The sequence below is a fragment of the Erinaceus europaeus genome, chromosome 11 (assembly GCF_950295315.1).
Source record: "Erinaceus europaeus chromosome 11, mEriEur2.1, whole genome shotgun sequence".
NCBI lineage: Eukaryota > Metazoa > Chordata > Mammalia > Eulipotyphla > Erinaceidae > Erinaceus > Erinaceus europaeus.
In genome coordinates, this window is record NC_080172.1 from 107676695 (window position 1) to 107704388 (window position 27694).

The 27694-nt window shown below is 39.0% G+C and overlaps 1 protein-coding gene across 1 annotated transcript in view; it reads left to right on the plus strand.

The window, feature by feature from the left end:
* CLCA1 (chloride channel accessory 1) overlaps positions 1-16041 on the plus strand; it is a 35490-nt gene extending 19449 nt beyond the window's left edge. Inside the window, exons 8-14 of the mRNA XM_007529967.1 lie at positions 1760-1934; positions 3187-3293; positions 8386-8601; positions 10003-10264; positions 13206-13376; positions 14382-14621; positions 15662-16041. Coding sequence (XP_007530029.1) covers positions 1760-1934; positions 3187-3293; positions 8386-8601; positions 10003-10264; positions 13206-13376; positions 14382-14621; positions 15662-16041 — 1551 coding nt within the window. The remainder of the gene's footprint in view (positions 1-1759; positions 1935-3186; positions 3294-8385; positions 8602-10002; positions 10265-13205; positions 13377-14381; positions 14622-15661) is intronic.
* Positions 16042-27694: the final 11653 nt, after the last annotated feature.

Sequence of the window (27694 nt, forward strand, 5' to 3'; positions counted from 1 at the left end):
TGTGTCTGAATTTTCATGCTTTTGCATTCACCTAAGCTTTGACTATGGCAGAAAATGAGGGAGGAAAACAAAGAAATCGCCAGCTTGCCCCACTAGACTCCTAACAGGCAAAACCCTAGTGGAGATGATAAATGCTTGATGACCTACCTGGTGGTCAAGAGGGAATTGCTGGCTTTACATTTTCCAGTTAGATGAGCAAGACTCTTCTTGCTCAATGAAGTCTGGTATGTAGGGCAGGAAGAATTTACTTGTGATTTCAGAGTGGTGAGGTCAAGGGCCTCAGGTGCTGCATTGTCCTCAAGATTTACACTGGTCACTATTGAGGTCAGGTTTGTTCTGACAGTAAAGTCTGCTGAACTGACTGGTGACTTTTTTTTTTGTGCTTTTTCTTTCTTTTTCTTTTCTTTTTTTTTTTTTTGCCTCCAGGGAGTATATAAATAAAATTGGGGGAGTCAGGCAGTAGCACAGTGGGTTAAGTGCATTTGCAAAGAGCAAGGACCGGCGTTAAGGATCCCAGTTCAAGCCCTCGGGTCCCCACCTGCAGGGAAGTCGCTTCACAGGCGGTGAAGCAGGTCTGCAGGTGTCTGTCTTTCTCTCCCCCTCTCTGTCTTCCTTTCCTCTCTCCATTTCTCTCTGTCCTATCCAACAACAACGACATCAATAACAACTATAATAATAAAACAAGGGCAACAAAAAGGGAATAAATAAATATTTTTAAAAAAAAGAAAATTGGAAAGATCTTTGCTACTTTTCCAGTTCTGCCTATCCCTGGAACTACCTGACATCTCAATATACAGAACCATTTCTGCAGTGGATTACTCAGGAGAAAAGATCATTGCCAAGTTTTATGAATGCTACAAATTTAAAGTTGTATTTGAAGACAGAGACATTTGACCTTTCTTAGATACTTTTGTTTATTCTCTGGAATTTCTTTTTTTTTAAATCTTTTTAAAGTTTTATTTATTTATTATTATATAGAGACAGAGAGAAATTGAGAGGGGAGAGGGAGATAGAGAGGGAAAGAAACACCTACAGACCTGCTTCGCTGCTTATGAAGCTTTCCCTTCTGCAGGCAGGGACTAGGGCATGAACCTGGTTCCTTGTGCACTCTATTTTGTGCCTTTAACCAGGTGTGCCACCACCTGGTCCCTAGAATTTCTTTATTATTATTTTTTTCCACCAGGGTTGTCACTGGGGCACTGTGCCTGCACTATGAATCCACCACTCCTGGTGGCCATTATTTTTTCTTTTATTTCTTTTTCCCTTTCTATTATTACTTGACAGGACAGAGAGGAGCTGAGAGGGGAAGGGAGGTACAGGGGGGAGAGGAAGATAGACACTGGTAGAACTGCTTCACCTCTTTTTAAATATTTATTTACTTATTCCCTTTTGTTGCCCTTGTTTTATTGTTGTAGTTATTATTGTTGTTATTATTGATGTCATTGTTGTTGGTAGGACAGAGAGAAATGGAGAGAGGAGGGGAAGACAGAGAGGGGGAGAGAAAGATAAACAGGTGGGGAGCCAGAGGCTCTAATCCTTATGCCAGTGCCTGTGCTTTGTGCCACGTGTGCTTAACCCTCTGCGCTTATGAAGCATTGCCCTCAGCAGGTGGGGAGCTGGGGCTCCAGTCCAGGTCCTTGAACATGGTGGAATTTCTCTTCTCATTCCCCTCATTTCCTGTAAATGCTGGTTTTGCCAAAAACCTAGCCTGTGCTGAGTCAGCTACTTAATTAAGCTGCCTTAAACTATGTGTCCCTAGGTGATTAGGAAGAGATACCCAACAGATGGATCTGAAATTATCTTGCTGACTGATGGGGAAGACAACACCATCAGTGCATGCTTTAAAGAGGTGAAGCAAAGTGGCGCCATCGTCCACACTGTTGCCTTGGGACCCTCTGCAGCAAAAGAGCTGGAGGAATTATCCAAAATGACAGGTGAAGAGTGTTCTGCTCAGTTCCATTGTCTCGCTTGTACCCCCACTGGATGTGCTTTCCAGTGGACTGGGAAGGAGGAGGGAGTGGGATAGAGAAAAAGATATCATATTTTTAGTGATCTAGCTACCATTAATCACAAATGACTATTGACATGTTCAGAGTTGGAAATAAGACTAGAAATTAATTCCATATTTTGGCCATTCTGAATAGTGCTGCTAAGAACAAAGGGGTGTATCTATATTTTTTTGATTTAGTGTTTACATGCATTTTGGATAAATGTCTGAGTGGTACTCTAAAGAATATATAGCAGTTTATTTTTAAATTTTTTCTTTAGTAATCACCATGTCATCTTCCAAGAGACTATACCAGTTTATAGCCCTATCAATAGTGTATTATAACTCCCTTTTCTCCACATTCACACTGAACATTTATTTTCATCTTTCTTATTCATTTATTTATTTATTTATTTATTTATCTCCAGGGTTATCGCTGGAGCTTGGTGCCTACACTACAAATCTACTGCTCCTGGAGGCTATTGTTGCCTTTTTATTATTGTTGTTACCATTATATGTTGTTATCATCACTGTTGTTGTTGTTGGATAGGACAGAGAGAAATTGAGAAAGGTGGGGAAGACAGAGAGGGGGAGAGAAAGGGAGACACCTGCAGATCTTCTTCACCCCCTGTGAAGCAACTCCCCTGCAGGTGGGGGGCCGGGGGTTTTAACCAGTATCCTTATGCCAGTCCATGTGCTTTCTGCCATGTGCGCTTACCCCACTGGGCTACTGCCCAGCCCCCTATTCCCATCTTTTTATATAAGCCATTTTCACTTGCGTAAATTATTGTAAAGTGATTTTTGAGTTGTTTCCTGAGGCATCTAAAATATCAGCTCCTAATACAATTTTTCTAAGTCTAGATTTCTTTAGAAGTATAAACAATAAATCAACAAGCATGAATTAAAGCTGAATGGACACTCACACTTGAAAATTTACATTGATTTTTATGATATTTACTTTGGTCCAGCAGAGATTTGTGGTTTCTTTGCAAATAATTGATAATAAGTCAATTTAACAATGTTAAAACCATTATTTAGTTGAATTAAAGATAGCAATAACTTCTGAGCTAATCCATATATCTTTTTGATAACATAACAGAATATTCATTTCATGTGTTTTGTAATGTAAACATCCACTAAATTATTGTAAAATGCTTTATGTTTAGAAAATAACTTCTGGTGATATGATTACATTTCAGGAGGTTTACAGACCTATGCTTCAGATATGATTCAGAATAATGGCCTCATTGACGCCTTTGGAGCCCTTTCATCAGGAAATGTAGCTGACACCCAGCGTTCCATCCAGGTAAGAGTTCCATTTGGGCTTTTAAGTTTGTAAACAATTACAAAGTAGAGGGTTTAATTGCTAAAAGTTTAATATTATGCATGTTTCTAGCAGACAATTAAAAATTTAAAAGAAGCTTCAAAATGTTGCAAAACATTATTCAAAAAAAAAGTGAGTCTTCAACCTTAAACAAGACAATGTTTACATAAAGACTATACCAAGTGATATTCCCATAGAAAGCAACGACACAAAATATAATAGATCCAAACTGCTTTTTAAAAAACATTTTGTTTGTTTTTTTTAATGACAGTGATACAGAAAGAAAGATACACGGAGAGAAAGAACAGAGCACTGCTCAGCTCTTGCTAATGGTGGTGCTGAAGACTGAATCTGGGACCTCAGAGCCTCAGGCCTGAAAGTCTTTTGCATAACCATTATACAGTTTCCCTAGCCTGGATTCAAACTTTAAAAAATGTTTTTAAATATTTATTTATTTATTCCCTTTTGTTGCCCTTATTGTTTTTTTATTGTTGTAGTTACCTTTGTTATTGATCTCATCGTTGTTGGACAGGACAGAGAGAAATAGAGGAGGGAAAAACAGAGACGGGGAGAGAAAGACAGACACCTGCAGACCTCTTTCAACGCTTGTGAAGTGACTCCCCTGCAGGTGGGGAGCCGGGGGCTCGAACCAACATCCTTAGGCTGGTCCTTGTGCTTTGTACCACATGTGCTTAACCTGCTGCACTGTTAACAAAAACTCTTAACAATGTAGCTGCTTAAAATTGTCTTCAGAGTAGACCATCTCAATAACAAATGTTCTAGAGAAATACTCAAGGGGTAACTTGCATTTTCCCCCCACTTCCTCCAGTTCTCAACTTTTCCCAATATTTATCATAGTAGATGTAAAATGCTTTGTACTGGGAGAAATCTGTAGGTCAGGACCAGATAAGTGCATTCTGGTCCTGTGTCAGCTATTAACTCTGTGGTCACAGATGAGCCATTTACTTCCCTTGAATTCAGTTTCTCAGATATGAACCAGAAAAAAATTTATGGACATTTCTGGTTCTAATTTTTTTTCAAGATAACACACCAGAATTTTCTTTAAATGCCTTGAGACCGTTTTTAATAAGGACCTATTTTTAAAAACACTCATCTCTAAGAATCCCAAAGTTGCATGAATATTTAACTACAGTGTCAATGATCAACTTTCATATCCATGTGAGTTATAACTTTTATTGTGAAAATTTGGATAAAGGTCAAGAAATAATGCAGTATCAAAGCCAAACAGTGATATATTTTAAAAGCAAGAGATGTGTTGATAAATTAACATAGTATTCAAAGAAGTCAAAAGTCATTTGGGTTATCCCAGTGCATATTTAGGAAAATTAAACTCAAAAGCCCTATTTCAAATTGGAAGAAATGAATTGTGGTAAAATGATTAAGCCAGTGGGCTAGGTCATGACTCTCCCAGCAGAAGGCACATTTTACCATACAGGGGACCCTGGCTTTGATCCCCAGCACTGCATGGAGACATCATGGCATCAGGGGAAGAATTCTTCAACTAGTGAGAGGATTAAGTACATAGACAGCTTCTGATCATTGTATTTGAAATGAAAAAAACTTTTTCTCCACATACCATAGAACCAGATTTTAAATTTTTATTTCTCTAAATTCAAGATAATCATCTATTTATAAAATTAAAAAGTCTGGCCTCAAGACCAGGACACCCATTCTTTTAGTAGATAGTAACTTAAGAACAGAACACGGTTCAAGTCCCAGGCTCATCACCTGCAGGGGGGTCGCTTTACAAGTGGTGAAGCAGGTCTGCAGGTGTCTGTCTTTCTCTCCCCCTCTCTGTCTTCCCCTCCTCTTTCCATTTCTCTCTGTCTTATCCAACAATGATGACACCAATAACAACAGTAATAACTACAACAACAGTAAAACAACAAGGGCAACAAAAGGGGAAAGAAAGAAAGAAAGAAAGAAAGAAAGAAAGAAAGAAAGAGAGGAAGGAAGGAAGGAAGAAAGAAAGAAAAAGGAAGGAAGGAAAGAAAGAAAGAGAGGAAGGAAGAAAGAAAGAAAGAGAGGAAGGAAGGAAGGAAGAAAGGAAAGAAAGAAAGAAAGAAAGAAAGGGAGGAAGGAAGGAAAGAAAGAAAGAAAGAGAGGAAGGAAGGAAGAAAGAAAAAGGAAGTAAGGAAAGAAAGAAAGAAAGGAAAAAAAGAAAAGAAAGGAAGAAAGAAAGAAAGAAAGAAAAAAAGAAAGAAAGAAAGAAAAAAAGAAAGAAAGAAAGAAAGAAAGAAAGAAAGAAAGAAAGAAAGAAAGAAAGAAAGAAAGGAGACAGTGAAATAGCTCACTTGGATAGTACATTGGATAGTACTTGGATAGCCATTTGCACAGCCCAGTTCCTATCCCACTTAAGGAAGCTTTGGTGCTGTGGTCTCTTCCACTTCCTCTCCATTTCTGCTTAGAAAATAAAATTAAATTATAACACTAACTTAAGAACAATAAGTAGGTGAGCCAGGAGTTACACAGAAGTGATCCAGGAGTCACAGTGTCTAGAGAATTAGACTTAAAAACATGAGCTCTGAAGTTTGATTCCAAGCTCAGTCCCTGGCTCTTCCTGTGACAGAACAATTCACTGGTTCTCTCTCTCCTTTTCGCTCTATATTAATAAATACATTTTAAATAGGATAAATCAAATAACTACCTAGGAGATCATTGTCAAAATCAGACTTTCTATAAAAACCTTGTTAACCGTTTTCCGTCTTAACCACTTCTATCTCCTTCATTATTTTTCAAAGAACAAATCAACCTTGGTATTGACTTATTTTGTTTATCTTTACAGGAGCCACAAGAATACTTGACCTTACAATTCTACATTTCAAATTCAGACAGTAAATATGTGGGTGAAATTAAGCCCTAATAAGTTCCCTTAAGAATTTATAGTCAGGGGAGTCGGGCTGTAGCGCAGCGGGTTAAGCACAGGTGGCGCAAAGCACAAGGACCGGCATAAGGATCCCTTTCGAACCCCGGCTCCCCACCTGCAGGGGAGTCGCTTCCCAGGCGGTGAAGCAGGTCTGCAGGTGTCTATCTTTCTCTCCCCCTCTCTGTCTTCCCCTCCTCTCTCCGTTTCTCTCTGTCCTATCCAACAATGATGACAACAAGAATAACTACAACAATAAAACAACAAGGGTAACAAAAGGGAATAAATAAATAAATAAAATAAAATAAATAAAAATCTTTAAAAAAAAGAATTTATAGTCAGCCAGAACTGAGGAGTGCTTTAGTTAAAAAGAAAAAAAGAATTTACAGTCTACCAAGCCCCCAGTCCCCACCTGAAGGGGGGGGGAAGCTTCACAAATGGTGAAACAATGCTGCAGTTGTCTCTTTGTCTATCTCCCTATCTCCGCCCCCATTCTCAATCTCTCTGTCTCTATCCAATAAGTAAATAAATGAATAAAACATAAAGAAAAAATTTTAAATAGTTCATAGCCTAGTATATGAGGTGAGCCTATGTAGCACATCAATAAATGTAAGGCAAACATCAGAGAAACAAGATATAATGATTCTTAGATCCTATATTTTATCCACAGCCTGGGAGGTGGTGAAGTGGATAAAATATGGAATCTAAGAACGTGAGGTCCAGAGCTCAATCCCTGGGATTACATGTGCCATAATTATGCTCCGATCTCTCTCTCTCTACCTTTCTTGGTCATTCGCCCCCACTCCCACTTCCACGCTGACTCTCATTCTTTCACTAATAACTAAATATTTAAAATCAGAAAGTTCATAGAGGGAGAAACTCTGGTCAGCTGTCAAGTCAGAAGCCATACCTCTCTTTCAAAACTTGGTTGAAATATCACTTTCTCCATGAACCTTTCTTTGATGTATCTCTGACTTGCCAGATGACAATGATCTCTCTATAAATCCAGAGACAGACTTCTAGGAGAAACATAGATTATGATAAAGTCATAGAATCAGGGGTTCATGTGAGATCAGTCAGAAAGAGAAGGAAAAATATGGGATCATCTCACTTATAGACAGAAGTTGAAAAATAGAAACAGAAGAGAGGACACAAAGCAGAAGTTGGACTGGAGTTGGTGTGTTGCAAAAAAGTAAGACTCTGGGGTAGGGGTGTGCTGGGAAGAGAGTTCAGGTCTTGGAAGATAGAGGAGGACCTAGTGGGGTTTGAATTGTTAGGTGGAAAACTGAGAAATATAACACATGTAAAAAATATTGTATTTAATTTCACTGTTGACTGTAAACCATTAATTCCCCAATAAAGAAAATTTTTAAAAATCAAGGATTCATGAGGATCAATGGGAGAAGTCTGGTTTGAGTATAAGAATAAATTTGCGCTTGATAAGCGGTGAAGCAGGTCTACAGGTGTCTTTCTTTCTCTCCCCCTCTCTGTCATCCCCTCCTATCTCCATTTCTTTCTGTCCTATCCTACAATGATGACATCAACAACAACAACAACAATAATAAGTACAGCAATAAAACAACAAGGGCAACAAAAGGGAATAAATAAATAAATATTTTTTAAAAATAAAGAATAAATTTACACTAACTTGGACTGGAGTTGGTGTATTTCACCAAAGTAAAAGACTTTAGGGTAGGTGGGGGGAGAGTTCATGATGGCAGAGGGCCTCATGGGGGTTGTACTGTTATGTGGAAAACAGAGTAATGTTATGCATGTACAAACTATTGTATTTACTGTAGACTGTAAAACAGTAATCTCCCAATAAAGAAATTTTAAAAAATAATAAATTTGGAAGTTAACTAGAGATATAGTTTGTAATTGGATCATAATAGATCGTAAACACCAAATCAAGAAATGAGGCCTCTTGGACCACTGAGGTAGCTCCCCGAGGAAGACATGTGCTTTGCTACATGTGTGACTCAGGTTCAAGACTCCAGCACTCCATGTGGGAGTGTTATTGCTTTGGGAGAAGTTCTTTGGTCTCACTTCCTCACTGCTTCTCTATCCAATCTAGTTTACACAAAGCAGTGACACTCTGGGGATGACAGAAAAATAAAGAAATGAATAAAGAAATGAGGTATTTCTAAGGATTTTCATGATTTGAATGTGACAAGTTTGTTTTCTCTCTAGCTTGAGAGTAAAGGGTTGACTCTCCAGAACGCTGAATGGATGAATGGAACTGTAACTGTGGACAGCACTGTGGGAAAGGACACCGCATTTCTCATCACTTGGACAACAAACACTCCCCAGATCTTTCTCTTGGATCCCAGTGGAAAGAAACAAGAAGGTTTTGTAGTAGACACAAATACCAAAATGGCCTACCTTCAAATCCCAGGAACTGCCAAGGTAAGTGAAACTGTTTCCTTCTTACAATTTTGTCAGATAAAGTCTCTACAGAAAATTTGTTATTTTTAATGGGAACAGGTTCAAAAAGGAATACTTAACAAGATAAGCAGGAAAAAAAGAGAAACTTCATCCTAAGTAGGAAGTTGCTAAAATCCCATAGAATTGCAAAAATGTAGATAAAGAAGAAGGACATTGGTGGGGTATGGACAGTGGTAGAGCTGATTGAGCACACATGTTATAATGTGTAAGAGCCCAGGTTCAAACCCTCAGTCCTCACCCGCAGGGGAACACTTCACAAGCAGTGAGACAATGCTGCAGATGTCTCTACTTCTTCCAGCCTCTCTATTTTTCTCTCTTCCTTCTCAATTTCTCTGTCTCTATCCAAAAATAACAACTGAATAAATAATTTTTCAAAGGAAATTGGTTATACTATTCTACGTACTAAAGGAAAAGTCTTCAAATTATCTAGTAGTCAAGTTGCCAAAATAATCTTCACATAGGGCAGTTACTTCATATAGGGAACTCCCTGCTTCACACACGTGAACCCCAAAGACTTTCTCCGGTGCCACATCTGACAAGCATTGTGCTCTTTTCTCTCTCATCTCTCTCTCTCTCTCCTCTCTCTCTCTCTTTCCCTGTCTTTTTTAAAACTTTGTTTATTGGATAGAGATAGCCAGAAATCGAGATGGAATGGGGACATAGGGAGGGAGAGAGACAGAGAGACACCTGCAACCCTGCTTCACCACTCACAAAGCTCCCCCACACACACAGGTGGGGACCGGGGGTTCAAACCTGCGTCTTTGTGCATTACAACATGTGCACTCAGCCAGATGCACCACCACCTGGCCCCTCTCTCTGTCTTTCTCACTCACTAAATAAGTAAATAAGTCTTTTAAGATGAGCCTTCAGGATCATGAAAAATACTTCTACTTTAATGCCTATCAATTTGACACTGCTATTGGGAAACAAAGGTAATGATCATAAGTCCCTATAATTAGCATAGCTTTCAGCCTCAGTTTCCTCAACTAGGATGTTGTCAACAATAAGCACCATGTGTCTGGTCCAGATATATCAAATGTTAGCTTGACAGACAGTTCTGAGGATATATATTTTTTCTGAGGATATTAGATATGTTTGTAACATTCTTTTTTATTAGTGATTTAATAATAACTAACAAGATTAAAATATAATAGGGGTACAATTCCATGCAGTTCCTACCAGCAGAGTCTGGTGTCTCCATTCCCTGTTCTTAATCCCTCCGGGAGTATGGACCCACATTCTTTATAGGGTGTAGAAGGTGTTTGTAACGTTCTGTAGCAGACCAACTCACTTACATGGCCCTAAGGTCAGGTCTGTGTTATCTATAGATATTCATTGGGAATTCCTTTTTGTTTTTATCAGGTTGGTGTTTGGCGTTATAGTCTACAAGCAACTTCACAGACCCTGACTTTGACCGTCACCTCCCGTGCATCTAGTCCTACTTTGCCTCCAGTTACAGTGACCTCTAAGATGAACAAAGACACAGGCAAATTCCCTAACCCTATGATAGTTTATGCAAAGATTCACCAAGGAGCCATGCCTATTCTCAGAGCCAGCGTCACAGCACTCATAGAATCAGCGAATGGAAAAACAGTCACTTTGGAATTATTGGACAATGGAGCAGGTACCTCCTCCCCACCCCAAGAAATCCGAAAATACTTTTTCCTTTGCCAAGATGCAACCAGTGTTTAGAAAGCAGGCATGGTCTGATGATAACAACTAAAAGCAGGCAGCTGAGCATTGTGAGTTCTAGTTGGAAGAGTTTTCTGCTTCCTTTTAATTCCTACATTTTAAAATGTTGGAAGCTTCTGCAAAACTAAGTATCCCTCTACATTGACATATTATCCCTGCATTAAAATTAGTGTTTTTTTATATTAAAAAACAGCAGGATGGATTCAAGAACAATTATATGGGATTCCTATATCTATGTTGAACCACTATAATTTTACTACCACCATGAAAATCCAGTCCATTGTTTTTAAATCAAGAGAGTCTTCTTAAGATAAGTCTACTGGGCAAAGGCAACAGGATGTACAGGAAACCTGCAGCACAGTCTGCTTCCTGACCTCTCTCTTGCACTGGGAGGCTTGAGAGAGGTACCCAAGGTGCCCCCACTCCATATGAGGGTTGTTTTTTAAATGTTTCTCTTATGTTCTGAGGAGCCAGACTGTTCCTAGTCACCTAGGGCTGAACATAGAGAGTTACTTCAGCACCATGTAAGCTGGTAAATTGAAAGAACATCTAGCTAACCAGCTAGACTGCACATTGGATCTTACTAGAATATACCTATTAGCAAAGTTTTAAAATGTCTAAGTATTTGAATACTGCCAGGCTAGCTTCACGGGCAGGAGAGAGACGACCAGAGACTCATGGCTGAGCTGGGAAGCAGTATCTCTTTATTCATGTGGAACACAGCGCAATCTAAGCCATCTCTAATCATAATCCTGTCCTTATATATACTCGCCAAGTAAGGTGGAAACAGGATGTGACATAAAGAGGGTGGAGCAAAAAAAAAACTGGTGGAAATCAGGGTGTACTAGGAGAGGGGGCGGAGCAAAAAGACATCATGAACCAGTGGGGATTAAACCAATGCTCTGCAGGCAGGGCGGTGCTTAGTTAACAGTGGTTATGTAAATAGAATACAGTGTTAAGCTGGAGGGGATTAAACCAATGAAACAGAAGGGGTTTTAGAAGCAGAATTAGAAGCATACCAACAGAATCCACTGGAGACAGAAAATCCAAGTCAGGTTCTCAGTTGTCATTTGATATTACAAGGGTTACTGAGCCCTTGAAATATGGTCAACTCAAATTGACACACGATGTATGAATAATCTAGTTTTCTTAAAAAAAACCTTATTAAAGTGTGTTCTGAGGTACTGAGGGGTGGGGGATGTTTAAGTCTTCAGGATTTGATGTGCTTTGCAATTATCCAAGAGGGGCATGAAGCATCTATGCCTGTATCTGAACTTCAGCAAAGTTACCCAACTGGAGAGAATTTTGTTCTTCTGTGGAGAATCATAATGACCATGGGCTAAGAATACGATCTTTTGGGCAATGCTGATGGGGCTCTTAATTCACCACCATGAACACAGACAATCAGGACAGAATATTCTCCCTTCTGCTCAGGGCAGACTTCACCCTGCCTGTCCTTGGTTAATTGACTGAGGTACTGGGTAAAACCAACATAGTAGCCTCTCACTAACCTGTCAGTGTCTTCTATCTGTCTTCACCAAAGACCCCTAGGTGTCTGTCTAGAGGAAACAGGCATGGAAACTGGGCAGCTGTGTTTACATGTAAGAAGTTGTGATCATATGTAGACTAGAAGGGGAAAAGCCCACCAGGGAGAAAATGACTTACTTATAAACTTTTAGTATAGATTAAAAGAATAAGAGCCTGGGGGTCGGACGGTGGCACAGTGGGTTAAGCGCATGTGGCGCAAAGCGCAGGAACCGATGTAAGGATCCCGGTTCGAGCCCCCGGCTCCCCACCTGCAGGGGAGTCGCTTCACAGGCAGTGAAGCAGGTCTGCAGGTGTCTATCTTTCTCTCCTCCTCTCTGTCTTCCCCTCCTCTCTCCATTTCTCTCTGTCCTATCCAACAAGGGCAATAATAATAACCACAACGAAGCTACAACAAGGGCAACAAAAGGGGGGAAAATGGCCTCCAGGAGCGGTGGATTCATGGTGCAGGCACCGAGCCCAGCAATAACCCTGGAGGGAAAAAAAAAAAAGAATAAGAGCCTTATTTATTAATACATTTGCTTTGTATTAATAAATTGATATTCAATTGACAATATTTGGGTTATGTTAGGTATAAGAAAATGTTTGAATTTTAAAGATATAGTGAAGAGCTCTACATTTTTTTTCAAAGGAACTTGATTGCTTACTGTGATGCAAATAAGCAGATTAGAACAAATTTAATAAATGAATTTCCTACTACCTAAATATATCCCAGGGGGAAATTTTAAAATCCCAGGGTGATTTTTTTAAAAATTATGCTTCTATCCCTGTTACATACAATCATTCAATTTAGTTTAATAGATAATTAATTAATAGTGTGTTTATTTGCTGTGTTTTATCTAACAGAGACATGCCATGATTTCTGATGTTTAAAGGAAAGACAAGAACTCAGGAAAAACTAAGATATAGTGGGATCCAGGTGATAGCACACCTGGTTAAGTGCACATGTTACAATACACAAGCCCCTGGGTTTGAACCCCTGGTCCCCACCTGCAGGGGGAAAGCTTTGTGAGTGGTGAAGCACGGTTGCAGGTGTTGCTCTGTCTCTCTCCCTCTCTACCACCCCTCCCTCTTTATTTCTGTCTATCTCTACTCAATAAGTAAATATAATTTAAAAAGAGTGTCTTAAAAAAGAGTGAAGATATATATATATACATATATGTAAAATAAGTATACTTTTTCCTTAACAGTCAAATCCTAAACTTTCTTGGAGATAATGATGGATTATTTATGCTTTGGAGAAAAAAAAATCCCTCAGATGAGTTGGAAATATACAAATACCCAGTTACCTTCAGAATAATCATTCATTTCTTCATTTGCTTTTCAAGGTGCTGATGCTACTAAAAATGATGGTGTCTATTCGAGGTATTTCATGGCTTATGATGAAAATGGCAGATACAGTGTAAAAGTGCGGGCCCTGGGAGGGGTGAATGCAGCCAAAGGAAGTGTGATGCCCAAGCAGAATGGAGCTAGGTATAAAGCTGGTTGGATTAAGAATGGTAAGTGCTCTGGAATAATGCACCTGGCTGAGAAAAGTATACAGCTGTGGGGGAAATGGTGTAGGGTAACATCTGAGTCATTGAGTCAATTTTGAATAATGTAATTATAGAAAATTTTAATTGGAAATAGAATCAGAAAACTCCAACCATAATCAACAATTGAACTTTCCTTTTTAAAAAATAAGTCTCTTTTTATCTTTATTTATTGGATAGAGACAGGAAGAAATCAGAAGGGAATGGGGTGATAGGAAGGGAGAGAGACACCTGAAGCCTGCTTCACCACTTGCAAAGCTTTCCCTCCTGCAGATGGGGACCAGGAGCTTGAACCTGGGTCCTTGCACATGGTAACATGTGCGCTCAACCTGATTTACCACCACCCGACTCCAATAATTGAACTTTCAATAGGAACATCAAACTTGAAGTTGCTGCAAGAAGTAGCTTCCTGTGCATTTGTTTGAGAAAATCACAAGTCTTTAGTACATTTTAGAATCCTCAATATAAAACATTTCACGAGAAACTACAATAAGATAACTGTGTGAATAAAGAGAAAGAAATATGTATAGAACAAATAACAATTCTTGAAGGTCTAGATGATTATCAACAAATAGACAGGAAAATAGTAAATCAACAATGTTCTAAGTAGAAGAGTTTTCTTGACACAGTCTGAGATGTGAAATAGGTAACTGACCCTTTGGATAAGTATGGCAGGCTAGACCCAAAAATGGTTGAGAAAGTAAACAACTACAGGATAAATTTCATGGAAAAAAAATATGATAATGATTTCACTAAGTTCTTAAGAAATATCTATTAGGTAATGGTTGCTTCATGTTTCCTCTGATGCAAACTGATTTGGAACCTTTATATCAAACAGTTAAAATGAATGTTGTATATGGGAGGGAGAAAGTGGGAAGATGTGGAAAGATTACTCCGTTAACAAGACAGAAAGATGTATGGCATCTTGTGGTGGTGCTGGCTACCAGGTATCATAGTGCAATGTATTTTCAGGTGAAATAAAATTGAATCCGCCTAGACCTGAAATTAATAAGGATGATCCTCAAGAAAAGCAAGTGTGTTTCAGTAGAACAACCTCAGGGGGCTCGTTTCTGACCTCCGATATTCCGAAGGCCCCCATACCTGATCTCTTTCCCCCTTGCCGAATCACTGACCTGAAGGCGAAAATCCAAGGGGACAATCTTATTAACCTGACGTGGACAGCTCCGGGAGATGATTACGATTATGGAAGAGGTAAACTGAATATAGAGCGGTCCCTGTAAAGGGGTTGAACAACCAAGCAAAGATAAAGAGAGGATGGGACAGGAAAATACATTGTCATGCATGAAAGAGCAGGAAACAGGTGGAATTTGAATGTCCTCTGAAATAAAAGATGAATGTTTTTTAGTATGTGAGCTTGAGAATCTGCAATTAAATGCCAATATATTTAGTGTATGCAGTTTTAACTGAGAAAAGGCAACTTTGAGTAGTTTTTTCTCTCTCTCTCTCCCTATCGTTATCACTGGGTCTCAGTGCTAGTACTATAAATTCCCCATTCCTGACAGCTATTTTTCTTTTCTTTTTTGTTCATTTTATGTGATAGGACAGAGAGAAATTTAGAGGGGAGGGAGAGATAGAAAGGGAGAAAGACACTGTTTGTGAAGCACTCTCCTCAACCCGCCTCTGCCCCCACAAGGGAAGAGCAGGGGCGAGAACCCTTATCTTTGCGCAGGGACTTGAACATAGTACTATGTGCATTTAACCAGGTGTGCTACCTCCAGGTCCCCTCAGCTTTTTGCTTAAATCTTGTCAATCTGCTCTCCAATAAACTCCATTTTTAGTAATGGCTACTGAAAGGGTTGGGAGTGGAGTACAAATACACAAAGATATTTATTTATTGTCCTTTGGAAGAAACCTCAGTTTCTATCATATGGGTGTATATTAAGTCTCAGATACAACTGTACCAAAAACCTGTATATAAATAATACAATGATGAATAGTAATTAAACAACATCCTCTTTCAACCAGGCATTTTGCCCACAGACATTGGCCAAAGTTTTAATTCATGCCTGATCCAATTTTGTATTTACCATTCTACTATGATATTCATGCAAAAGAGGCAAAGAGAATACTTGTGCCTGTGAATATGGAGTATCCACCACATTTAGCCTTTAAAACATTATGAGATAGTGATTGCATTTCCAACAGCTTATGAACATTCTTAAGATTTTAATTTGGAGTGTGGGGAGAAATTTGAAACTTGAGAATTACAATCTATATAATTTTTTTTTTAGCTCAGAAGTACATCATTGGGATAAGTACAGATATTCTTGACCTCAGAGACAAGTTCAACAACTCACTTAAAGTGAATACTACTGATCTTATACCAAATGAAGCCAACTCTGAGGAAGTCTTTGTGTTTCAGCCTGAAGACATTGCTTTTGAAAATGGCACAGATCTCTTTATTGCTATTCAGGCTGTTGATAAGGTCAACCTGAAGTCGGACATTTCCAACATAGCACAAGTATCTTTGTTTATCCCTCCACCGACTCCTCCAGAGACACCCAGTCCTTTTCCTACTCCTGATATTTGTGTCAACAGCACCATTCCTGGAATTCACATTTTAAAAATTATGTGGAAGTGGCTGGGAGAGCTGCAAGTGTCCTTGGGGTGAATTTTCATGATATATATCCAGCTGTTTTTTAATTATAAAAATGTCTACAATAGATGTCTAACTTCCTTTAGGGGGAGATACAATGAAATAAAATATGAAACAGCTGGCAACATATGTATAAGACCATGTATTCAGATCCAAATTGCTCAGTAATTTCTTAATGATTCTGAGTACTAAAAGCAAGGCATGCTTGCATAAGCAAATAAAACCATGCTTTTCTTCATTTTAAGGGGTTGAAGGGAACATATAATTACATGTGAGAGATAGAAGAAATACCTAACCAGGTCAAACTAAGTATAGCATCAACTTCTTTATAAGAGTAACAACAAGTTTTACATAACACTTATTATTTTATTATTATTATTTTATACCAGAGCACACTGCTCAGCTCTGGCTGATGGTGGTACAGGGGACTGAACCTGGGGCTTTGGAGCCTCAGGCATGAGAGTCTCTTTGCATAATAACCATTATGCTACCTACCCTCTGCCCTTACATAGATTTATAACAACATCTATCACTGCAACCACATTTCACTCTGAGTGTCCCAGTGGAGTAACCAATAGTATCACACTGGGAGAAAAAAAAAAAAAAAAAGGAAATTTTGTGCGGACCCAAGCAGTACAAATCTTGAGTTTGCTCCAAAGCCAAATTTAGAGTAAAACTAGGTTCTGACTAGATTTTCCTGATGTGCACATTTGTTATAAAAATAGAACAATAGAGAGTTCTGAGGACAGGAAGAGTCTGACATCTAAAGCCCAATAGTATCTGTTGAGAGCAAACCCAGTTCTCCCTCCCCCAACCAAATAGATCGAAATCTTCGGGAAGCTGAGAAACCAAACAGGCACATGTCACCCTGAAGAACTGCACATCTACTCCATGTAAACAGAGGCATTTTAGGTCTCCAACTCACCCCCATAGAACATGACTGCCATGGGTTGAACCTCAAAAATCTGTAGTAAGTCACTTAGTGAGATTTAAATATCCTGTTTGGATGAACCCCACAAAATGTACCAGGGAACAAATACAACAGAAAACTGCAATCATGAGTTTTTAAGAATGATATCATTTCAGAGAAAATAAATAAATGTAAATACAAGAGACAGTAGAAAATCAACAGTGGGAATGCTCTTATACACTCTGGGAAATAGGACAGCTGCAAATTATGTCTGGGTTGTCATCTGTGATAGAAACAAACCACAAGTTTCATTGTGTTATCATTACTCCCACAACCACGCTGGTGGTTTCTTTAGATTAGTTTTGTTTTAGTTTTTGGCAGGTCAATTCAATGAGTGAGTCCATCCCAGACACTGGTCATTTAAACTTCAAGTAAAGATCTATGTTCCCACAAAGGCTTTCTTATTTGGAGCCACTGTTATTGTGTCATTTGTGTGTGTGTGGTTTAATAATGATTGGTATAATTGTTGGGTAAAAGGGGTACAATTCCATATGATTTCCACCACCAGAGTTCTGTGTACCATCCCTACTGTTGGAAACTTCCCTATTTTTTTTTAATCCCTCTAGGAGTATGGACCAAAGATCTTTATGGGATGCAGAAGGTGGGAGTTGTAGTTTCTGTTTCTCTGCTAGATATGAGTGTTGGCAGGTTGATCCATACTCCAAGCTTGTTTATCTCTTTTCCTAGTGAGGTAGGACTCTGGGGAGGTGGGGTTCCAGGATAAATTGGTGAGGTTGCCTGCCCAGGGAAGTCAGGAGATGGCTTCATGGTAGCATCTGCAACTTGGTGGCTGAAAAGTGGTAAGATATAAAGCAGGACAAAATGTATAATAATCAGGAATCTAAAGTTGAAAATAGAGCAAATGGAACTAAGGGTCTTCATGTTGGAGTTAGCTAGGAAGTCTATTTTAGGTATATTCTAAGGGGCCCATGACTTTCATCATTTTTGCCTGAGCATGACAGCTAACATGCAGGTGAACTAAAAGTATTGACTGGGAAGATGCTGTCAGAGTCGGGAATAGGACTAGAAAGCATGGTAAAAATATACGAATACTGTTAACTGTAAAGCCCGTCAATCTTTTTACTGGATAGAGACATAAACTTAGAGGGGTGAGGGAGGTAGAGAGCAAAAGAAACAGACACCTGCTGCCCTGCTTCATCACTTGTGAAGCTTTCCTCCTTCAGGTGGGAGCAGGGGCTTGAACCCAGGTCCTTGAACACTATAATGTGTGCAATTAACCAGGTGTCCTACCACCTGGATCCACAGATTTATTCTGCTTCTTTTTGTGTATTAGACACATTAGGCATTCTGCTGTGGATTTTTTATAAGACACTTTATTGGGAAAATGTTGATTTTCAGGACTGTTACTATCTTGGGTGTAGGGTTTTTTTCATTATTATTTGTGATTAACAAGAGATTACAAAATTGTAAGATTATTATAGTGCATAATTCTACATCACACCCACCCCCACTACCAAAATTCTGTGTCCCTACCCTCCCACCTATCAATGATAAGCACCATAGTTTGTTTGCTTCTGTTTTGTTTTTTGCTCTCAAGTTCATCTGAAGCAGTACTCTAGATTTCACATAAGGGTAAAACTGTTTGGTAGTTGTCTTTCATCTCTTGACTTATTTTTGCTAAGCATAGTCACATCCAGTTTCATCTATTTTTTGCCCCAAAGAACACAATATTATCATTTTTGATTAGAGAGTATATTACATGGAATATAGATAGATAGATAGATAGATAGATAGATAGATAGATAGATAGATAATATCCAGTCAAGCAGGAAATTAGCAATACCCAGTATGTCGCTGCTATTTGGCGGGGGGGGGGGGGGGTGTGTCTCTGTTTTCAGAGCATGATATGATTCTTAATTCACATATGACAGAATCAATAAGTTGGGAGTCGGGCAGTAGCACAGCAGTTTAAGCGCAGGTGGCACAAAGCACAAGGACTGGCGTAAGAATCCCACCTGCAGGGGAGTCACTTCACAGGCAGTGAAGCGGTCAGCAGGTGTCTATATTTCTCTCCCCCTGTCTTCCCCTCCTCTCTCTATTTCTCTCTGTCCTATCCAACAATGACGACATAGGTAACAACAATAATAACAACAATAAGGCAACAAAAGGAAATAAATAAATATTTTTTAAAAGAATTAGCTACCCTGGATAGTTAGCTATCCTGGATAGTGCACTTGATTTGCCATGTGCATGGTCCAGATTTGGTCATGGACTCCACTGTACTGGGAGAAGTTTCAGTGCTGTGATGTCTCTCTCTGTGTCTGTCACTATCTTTGTTTCTGAAAAAGTCAGACCAAAAACTGCAACAACAAAACACACATATACTATTTTCACATATCGTATCTGTCAAAAATAGTGGTATTTGACTGAAAGTATAAGACAAGAAAGAAAAACAATGATAAAAGAAACAGGATGATTCTATCCACATACCCATTTCTTCAATATCTTACTTGTTAACCAAAGTGGTTTTTCTGCCAGAAGCATTCTGGAGTAACTCTATGGATCAAATTATTTTCTTTTTTTTTAAATATTAATTTTATTTATTTATTCCCTTTTGTTGCCCTTGTTTTATTGTTGTAGTTATTATTGTTGTTGTAATTGTTGGATAGGACAGAGAGAAATGGAGAGAGGTGGGGAAGACAGAGAGGGGGAGAGAAAGATAGACACCTGCAGACCTGCTTCACTGCTTGTGAAGCGACTCCCCTGCAGGTGGGGAGCTGGGGGCTCAAACCGGGATCCTCATGCCGGTCTTGTGCTTTGCGCCACCTGCGCTTAACCTGCTGTGCTACAGCCCGACTCCTGGATCAAATTATTTTCATCCAGTTGATAATCCATTGATGTCGACACACACAAAAGAACGACAGAGAATATGAGTTTTTTTAATTATATTTTGAAAACACTATTTGACAGATGACCTCAGTGGATTCTGCCTGTCTTCAGATGATTTCACATAGCTTTAGACTTTAGAAGAAATACCAAAGTCATTCCAAAAAACATTCTTTCCAAGAATCTTTAATAGAATGATGATTTTTAAAATTTTTTAATTTTATTTATTTATTATGATAAGACAGAGAAAAATTGAGAGGGGAAGGAATAGAGAGAGAGAGAAAGAGAGAAAGTCAGAGAGATACCTGAAGCACTGCTTCACTGTTCATGAAGCTTTCCTGCCTGCAGGAGGGCACCGAGGGCTTTAACCCAAGGGCTTGAACCAGGGTCCTTGCACATGGGAACACGTGCATTACCACTTGACCTCGATGGACTCATTTTTAAAAACTAAGTGATTCACTAAAACAAAGGAAGAGAGAAAAATCAACGAACATGTTTGAGGATTATAGTAAAATTTCACAAAAGCACTCAGTGACGACAGTCTGGGCTAAGAATGAAGTGTCAGGGAGTCGGGCGGTAGCGCAGCAGGTTAAGCACATGTGGCGCAAAGGCAAGAACCCGTGTAAGCACCGTGTTTGAGCCCCAGACTCCCCACCTGCAGGGGAGTCGCTTCACAGGCAGTGAAGCAGGTCTGCAGGTGTCTGTCTTTCTCTCCCCCTCTCTGTCTTCCCCTCCTCATTCCATTTCTCTCTGTCCTATCCAACAATGATGACAACAATAACAACAATAATGACTACAACAGCAATAAAAAGACAACAATGACAACAAAAGGGGAAATAAATTAATTAATAATAATTAAAAAAAAAGAATGAAGTGCCAGGCTGGGGAAGCAGCACAATGGTTATGTAAAAAGACTTTCATGCCTACGACTCCAAGGTCACAGATTCAATCCCCAGCACCATAAACCAGAGCTGAGCAGTGCTCTGGTCTCTTTCTCTGTGTGTCTCACAGCATACTTCTCATAAAAATAAGTCAGTCAGTCAATAAAGTATTAAACAGATTGAAGCGTTATTGTATAATGTGTTAAGTTATAAAGTAAGATGGGCATAGTTGCAAAAATACATTTGTCTCTTTCATAATAACTTAGAAGATCAAGTTCAAATTTAAATTCCCTTTTTCCCCCCTCCAGGATTATCACTGGAGCTTGGTACAATCCACTGCACCTGGCAGCCTTTTTTTTTTTTTTTCATTTTATTTGAAAGGGCAGGAGGAGATAGGAAGAGAGAAAGAGATACCTGCAGACCTGCTTGACTGCTTGTGAAGCGGCCTCTGATGCAGGTGGGGAGCAGGGGTTCAGACCAAGCCCTTGTGCATTGTATTATGCGCACTTAACTGGGTGCGCCAATTTAAATTCTTTGACCCCCTTCAGCCACACACTGGATTATGGCAGTTCAGGAGCAGATGAGTGATGAAGCATCCTCTTGTCTTCCTACCCTCACTGACTCTGTCTTTATCTCAGGGACTTCATGTTTATGGGTGTGACTCGCTCAAGCCACACAGCAGATCAACAGTTGCCCTTTGTCCATCTCTCCAGCCTGGAAGTTCACCCACGTCTGGTACAACCTGGCCAAGAAAGAACTGACCCCTGCACTCTATAGTCCGTTTTGACCCATGCAGACTGTGGAATGAGGATCAAGGACTCACTAGGAAATTTTAGATTCCAAACATGTGAAGTGTGTTGGGGAAAAATGACTAGTTGGTAAGGGGGTTCACTCACTGGATGGGCACAAATTCAAGACAAAGAAAGAGAGCAAGGTTATCTACATTACAATTTCGAGGACGCAGTGAAAAATAAAAAATATAGAAATTTTTGTTCAAGGAGCAGTAAAAAAAAAAAGTTATTAATGCAAGGGGCCAGGCAGTGATGCACCTGGTTAAGTACACACATTATAGTGTGCAAGGACCCAGGTTCAAGGCCCTAGTCTCCACCTGCAGGGGGAAAGTTTCACAAGTGGTGAAGCAGGGCTGCAGGTATCTCTCTGTCTTTTTCCCCTCTCCATCCCCTCCTCCCCTCTCAATTTCTTTCTGTCTCTATCTAGTAATAAATAAAAAAATAGATTTTTAAAAGTTATTGATGCTACTAAAACAGAAAACTTTTATTTTTAAAAAATATTTTATTTATTTATTCCTTTTGTTGCCCTTATTGTAGTTATTATTGATGTTGTCATTGTTGGATAGGACAGAGAAATGGAGGAGGGGGAGACAGAGAGGGGGAGAGAAAGATAAACACCTGCAGACCTGCTACACTGCCTGTGAAGCGACTACCCCGCAGGTGGGGAAACAGGCTCTCGAACCAGAATTCTTATGCCATTCTTTGGGCTTTGCACCACGTGTGCTTAACCCGCTGCGCTACTGCCTGACTCCCAAAGTTTTACTTTTCATTAAAGACAGCTGAAACAGAGCATTAAACCAAGCTACCTAAGCTCTTGAGACAGGATCATATGTAGCTACATAGTCTCATGCCTATGAAAGCAGCCCTGGGAGAGGAATAACTAGCAAACGTCCATAGTAAGACAAGTAATGGGAAGGGTTATCACATCAAGACTATCTGGCCACCTAGTTTCCAGCCTGGCCCCTCCTGCACTGCGGAAAACTTCTGGTGCTGTGCTTCTTTCTCTCTTTTCTTCTGTTGCTCTCTATCAAAAAAAAAAAAAAAAAAAAAAAAAGAATGAACCCAAGAGTGGTGAAGACCTGACAACGAGTAAACAAACTGTAAATGGGGAACTAACTTTTGATACTCAAGTGATCCTCCTGCAAACTCAATTAAGAAATGACCTAAATGTTACTTATGTTTAGCTGTCTTTAAAACAACAATATTGCATTGCTTGTATATGTACATTTCCTCAAAGAGGAATTGCAAAATTTTGATTTTTATAGGATTAATGAAAAAGAAATTACACAGATCTAATAACTTTCTAAGATAAGGTATTATAAATGTAGCTAGTTGAATAGTTGACTAACACAAAAGTAGAGCTATATTTTGTAAAATCCTGAACAAGGGGGTAGGGCAGTGGCACATCCAGTTAAGCTCAAGGTTTGAGAGCCCCCAGCTCCCCACCTGTAGGGGGACACTTCATAAGTGGTGAAGCAGTTTGTAGTTGTATCTCTTTCTCTCTCCCTCTCTAGCTCCCATCTCTCTCAGTTTTTCTCTGTCCTATCCAACAAAATGAAGGAAAAAAAAAAGGAGCAGTGGATTTGTAGTGCCAGCACTACAGAGATAATCCTGGATGCCAAATATAAATAAAGGGCAGAGGGAAGATAGCATAAGAGTTATGCAAAGAGGCTCTCATGCCTGAGGCTGCAACACCCCAGGTTCAATCCCCCACACCACTATTAAGTCAGAACTGAACAGTGTTCTGGTAAAAATAAATAAAATAAAATAATAAAATAATATAAAACCCTGAACAAATGAAATTAATTACACTTTTACTTTTTTTTTTCTACAGCAGTGGATTCTACACAGCCATCTAGAGCTCCAGTTAAGCAGACTCTATTAATAGCTAACTTTTCATTGAAATGCAGTAATTATGTGTTTATTTATTTGTTCTGTTATTCCTGACATTTCACTACTGTGGATCAACTTTTTTCAGATAGAAAGAGAAAAAGACAGGGAGACACTCACTACAGCAATGAAAATTCCCACAAGGCAAAAGTATGATTCATAGTAATAAGAATTAGAATACTTTGAACTAAAAGAGTAACAAGAATATTTATTTATATGTAATAATAATAAAATAAAAATGGACCATTCTTATCATTACTATGTGCTACCAGTTTTTGCTGTATTATCTCATCTTTTCTTTATAGAGATCAGACACCTGCAGCTCTGCTTTACCGCTTGCAAGTCCCTACAGGTAGGGACTGGGGTCTTGCACCTGGGTCCCTGCACATTGTAACGTGTGCTCATCCAGGGGCACCACCGCCTGATCCTGCAATTAGGATTTTATTACAGTAATAAACTCAGAAAGATGTCTGTTTCAGTCACCATTAACAGTAGATTTTTAACAAAGATTTTTATAAGGATTAAAAACAGAGGGAGAACAGTGTCTCTAGAGTTTTGTAAATAATGTTTCCACTATAATATTATTTTTTAATCATTTTATTAGAGCTCAAGATGCAGGAAGGATTTTCTATTTAATTCAATACCCTGTGTGCCTTCCTCCTCAGCACAGTATATCCAGGAACCAGAATGCACCAGGAACCAGAAGGCAAGAGGAAAACCCCAGGACTCACAGAACTATTTACAAAGAGCTGCTATTAACTTTAGAATTGAGTGTCAATCACTTTTGCTCACTTTATGTGTGTGTACAGAGTTCATTACCTCGCTTGCTAACTTGTTCTGTTTTGGTTTTAACACTGAATAATGAGTAGAACAAAAGTGACAATGTAGCAAAATCTCCTTGTTCAGTTAGTTTTGTTGTTCTGTTTTATGGCTGGATAGTTTGAATCTGTGCAGAAACTCATGTATGAAATATGCACACCTGATAGTGAGTCAGTGGTCCATGGTTACAAAGGTAGTCAAGAATAACAAATGGAAGATGATCAGCAATAAGACGGATTAGCTCATCTAAGTTCATTATCTAGGAATGATAATATCTTCCAGCCCTGATTTTTTGTACATTATAAGCAATCTAATTGATTAGTAGCAACAATAAAATCCACATTGTTAAAGTAAATAATATTTATATCATCTATTTTTACTTTTTTTAAATTGGTTTAATAATGAATGACAAGACCATCGAATAAGAGGGGTACAACGCCACAAAATACACACCACCAGAGTTCCATATCCCATTCCCTCCATTGGAAGCTTTCCTGTTCTTTATCCCTCTGAGAGTATGGATCCAGGATCATTATGGGGTGCAGAAGGTGGTAGTTCTGGCTTCTGTAATTGCTTCTCTGCTGGACATGGTGTTGGCAGGTCGATCCATACCTCTAGCCTATTTCTATCTTTTCCTAGTGTGACCAGGCTCAGGAGAGGTGGAATTCCAGGGCACATTGGTGAGGTTATCTGTTCAGTGATGTCAGGCTGGCATCATAGTAGCACCTTCAACTCGGTGACTGAAAAAGCACTAAGATATAAAGCAGGACAAACAAAACCACCTTTAAATGTTGTGATTGTAAAGGGTAACAAGGTGCATGATCTCACACTCTATTTCATGAACTATAAATGGAAGCTTCTTCCAGAAAATAATTGGCAATATCAATGGTCATAAACATCTTCCCCCACCAGCATGCAGGAGAATTCTTTTACCCCATAACTTCTCCAGCATTTGTTGTCATTGCTCTTTCTGATATGACACTCTCACAGGAGTGAAATAGCATCTTATTGTTGCCTTTACTTGCATTTTTCTGACAGTAAATGAATTTTTTATTAGTGAATTTAAAAATTACAAGATAACAGGGGTAAAACTCTGCACCATTCCCACCACCAAAGTTCTGAATTCCCAACCCCTTCACTGTAAGCTACAGAAGTTCTCCCAGGTTGCACATAAGGGTTAACTATTATTTCTACAACTCTCTGTTTATATTTGTATATGTTTGCCATTTTTAAGGTCTCATTTTCTTTTCTTTTCCAAGTCACACATACCCCTATTACTACATCCAAACATCCCTCTCTTTTTCCTTCTTTATTTCTGGTTCCTGATGGAGTTGGAGTTTAGCACCCTCTGGTCATCTTTCCTTATTATTTCTCCACCTTTGAAAGTTTGGATCAAACTTTTTTGGGGGAGTGCAGAAGGTGGGAGTCCTGGCTTCTGTAATTGCTTCTCCACTGAAAATGGGAGTTGGCAGGTCAATCCATACTCCCAGCCTGTTTCTACCTTTCCCTACTAGGATAGGGTCCTGAAGCAATGATGGATGACAGGCCACAAGATATAAAGCAGGACAAAATGATTAATGAACAGGAAACAAAAGTTAGGAGTAGAGCAGAAGAGAACAGGAATCTCAGGATGGAAAGAAGCTAGGAAGTCTATTTCTGGCCTGCTCCTAGGGGCCTACAACTATCATGGTTTTTTGCTTGAGTTTGATAGCTAACCTGGAGTTAGACACAAGTATTGTCTGAGAAGATGGTATCAGACTAGCAGCATAGAGAAAAGGACTGTAAAGTTGGAGTAAGGCAGAGAGGAGCTCGCATACTTGGAAAAAATATCTATGAATAAAATTAACTGTTTACCCCATCTCCTGACCCGAGCACAAAAGCCTGTATAACCTCTGAGACCCTATTGATCTGAGCTTACAATTCATAGTCACAGCTAGGAACATTTCAGGCTCCTCTCATTTCAGGACCAGTCTTCCTTGAGTGGCAGGGTAGGATGACCCAGCCTCCCTTTAGAGACCAGGGCAGTCCCTAGCAGCATGATTGCTTTATGGTCAGGGCAAGGTCCTGGGAAGGCCCACCAGAGGGTTTATGATGACGTTCCTGAGGGAAGTGACCATTAATGGTGGAGAGAGATCCATTAGAGGTCTAGCATTTTTCCATCTGTCTGTTGGTCTTTTGGATCTCTTCTTTGGTGAGTATTCTGTCCATATCCTCTCCCCACTTTTGGGTGGTTTGTAAGCTGGGCTGAGGGCATTTTGCAGACCCTTTATGAAGAGATAAATAATTTTACCATGTGTCAACAACTGTATTTACTGTAAAACCATTAAGCCCCAATAAAAAGGGGAGAAAACCCCAACTTAAGGATCAACAACAACATAAAAGAAACTTCATCCATTGGCATGTCAGTTAATTTCTGACTATTAATCATGAGGAAATAGTTTAAACTGCAACACAGATATTCATAGTTGCAGTATTTTTTAAAAAATAACCACATTGCAGAGAATCTCAAAGTCTAACAGTCACAATAAATATACCCAAGTGAAATCTATTCTATCATTTAAAAAGGAATTAATTAAATATTTCATTAATGTAAAGAAATGCTTCAAAATAGATATCTACTCAACAGCTATGAAACTTTAGAGAAGTTACTTATGTATTTGTTGTGTTTTTTATTTTTTTATCTTTATTTATTTATTGGATGGATGGAGACATCCAGAACTCAAGAAGGGAAAGGGTGATAGAGAGGGAGAGACAGAGAGACACCTGCCGCCCTGCTTCACCACTTGCAAAATCTTCCCCTTGCAGGTGGGGACCAGGGGCTCAAATCCAGGTCATTGCACACAGTAACATGCACTCAACCAGGCCTGCTATGGTCTGGCCCCTTTATGTCTTTGTTTTACACATTCTTGATATGTAGAGGAATAAAAACATTAGTACATACAATTGATATAAAGGCTGATTGTATGAGTATAAGCAAAATGTTTTTTTTTTAAGTGCCCAGTATAGTGACAAAGCCAGTATTAATCATCTTCACACCCTCTTCTACCCTCAGTTCAAAAGTCTTTTTAGTTAGGCTACTTATAGTATATTATTTTTAAATGACTACAATCTGAGTAAACATGTGGTATAGACCTAAAAGGTATGTGTCATTTATTACATTCCATTTAAAAAACAGTTGGTCCTAAAAAACACTCATCCTTTTAACTTATAATGTTTTCCATCTTGTTTTTTTGCAATAAATATTGTTTATAACCATACCAACTAATTTTACAGATAAGATACAGAGAACCATTTTTTGAGGAAATAATCTACAATAGAACAAATAACGAACATGTTGAGAAAACTACAACAGAACAGTGATGCCAGTAATTCAAAGTTGCAACAACATGTGGGAAGACAGAAAAAAAAAAAAAAAAGAATTAGTAAAATAGAGGTTATATATAATTCTACAGTATAAAGAAAACACCTCT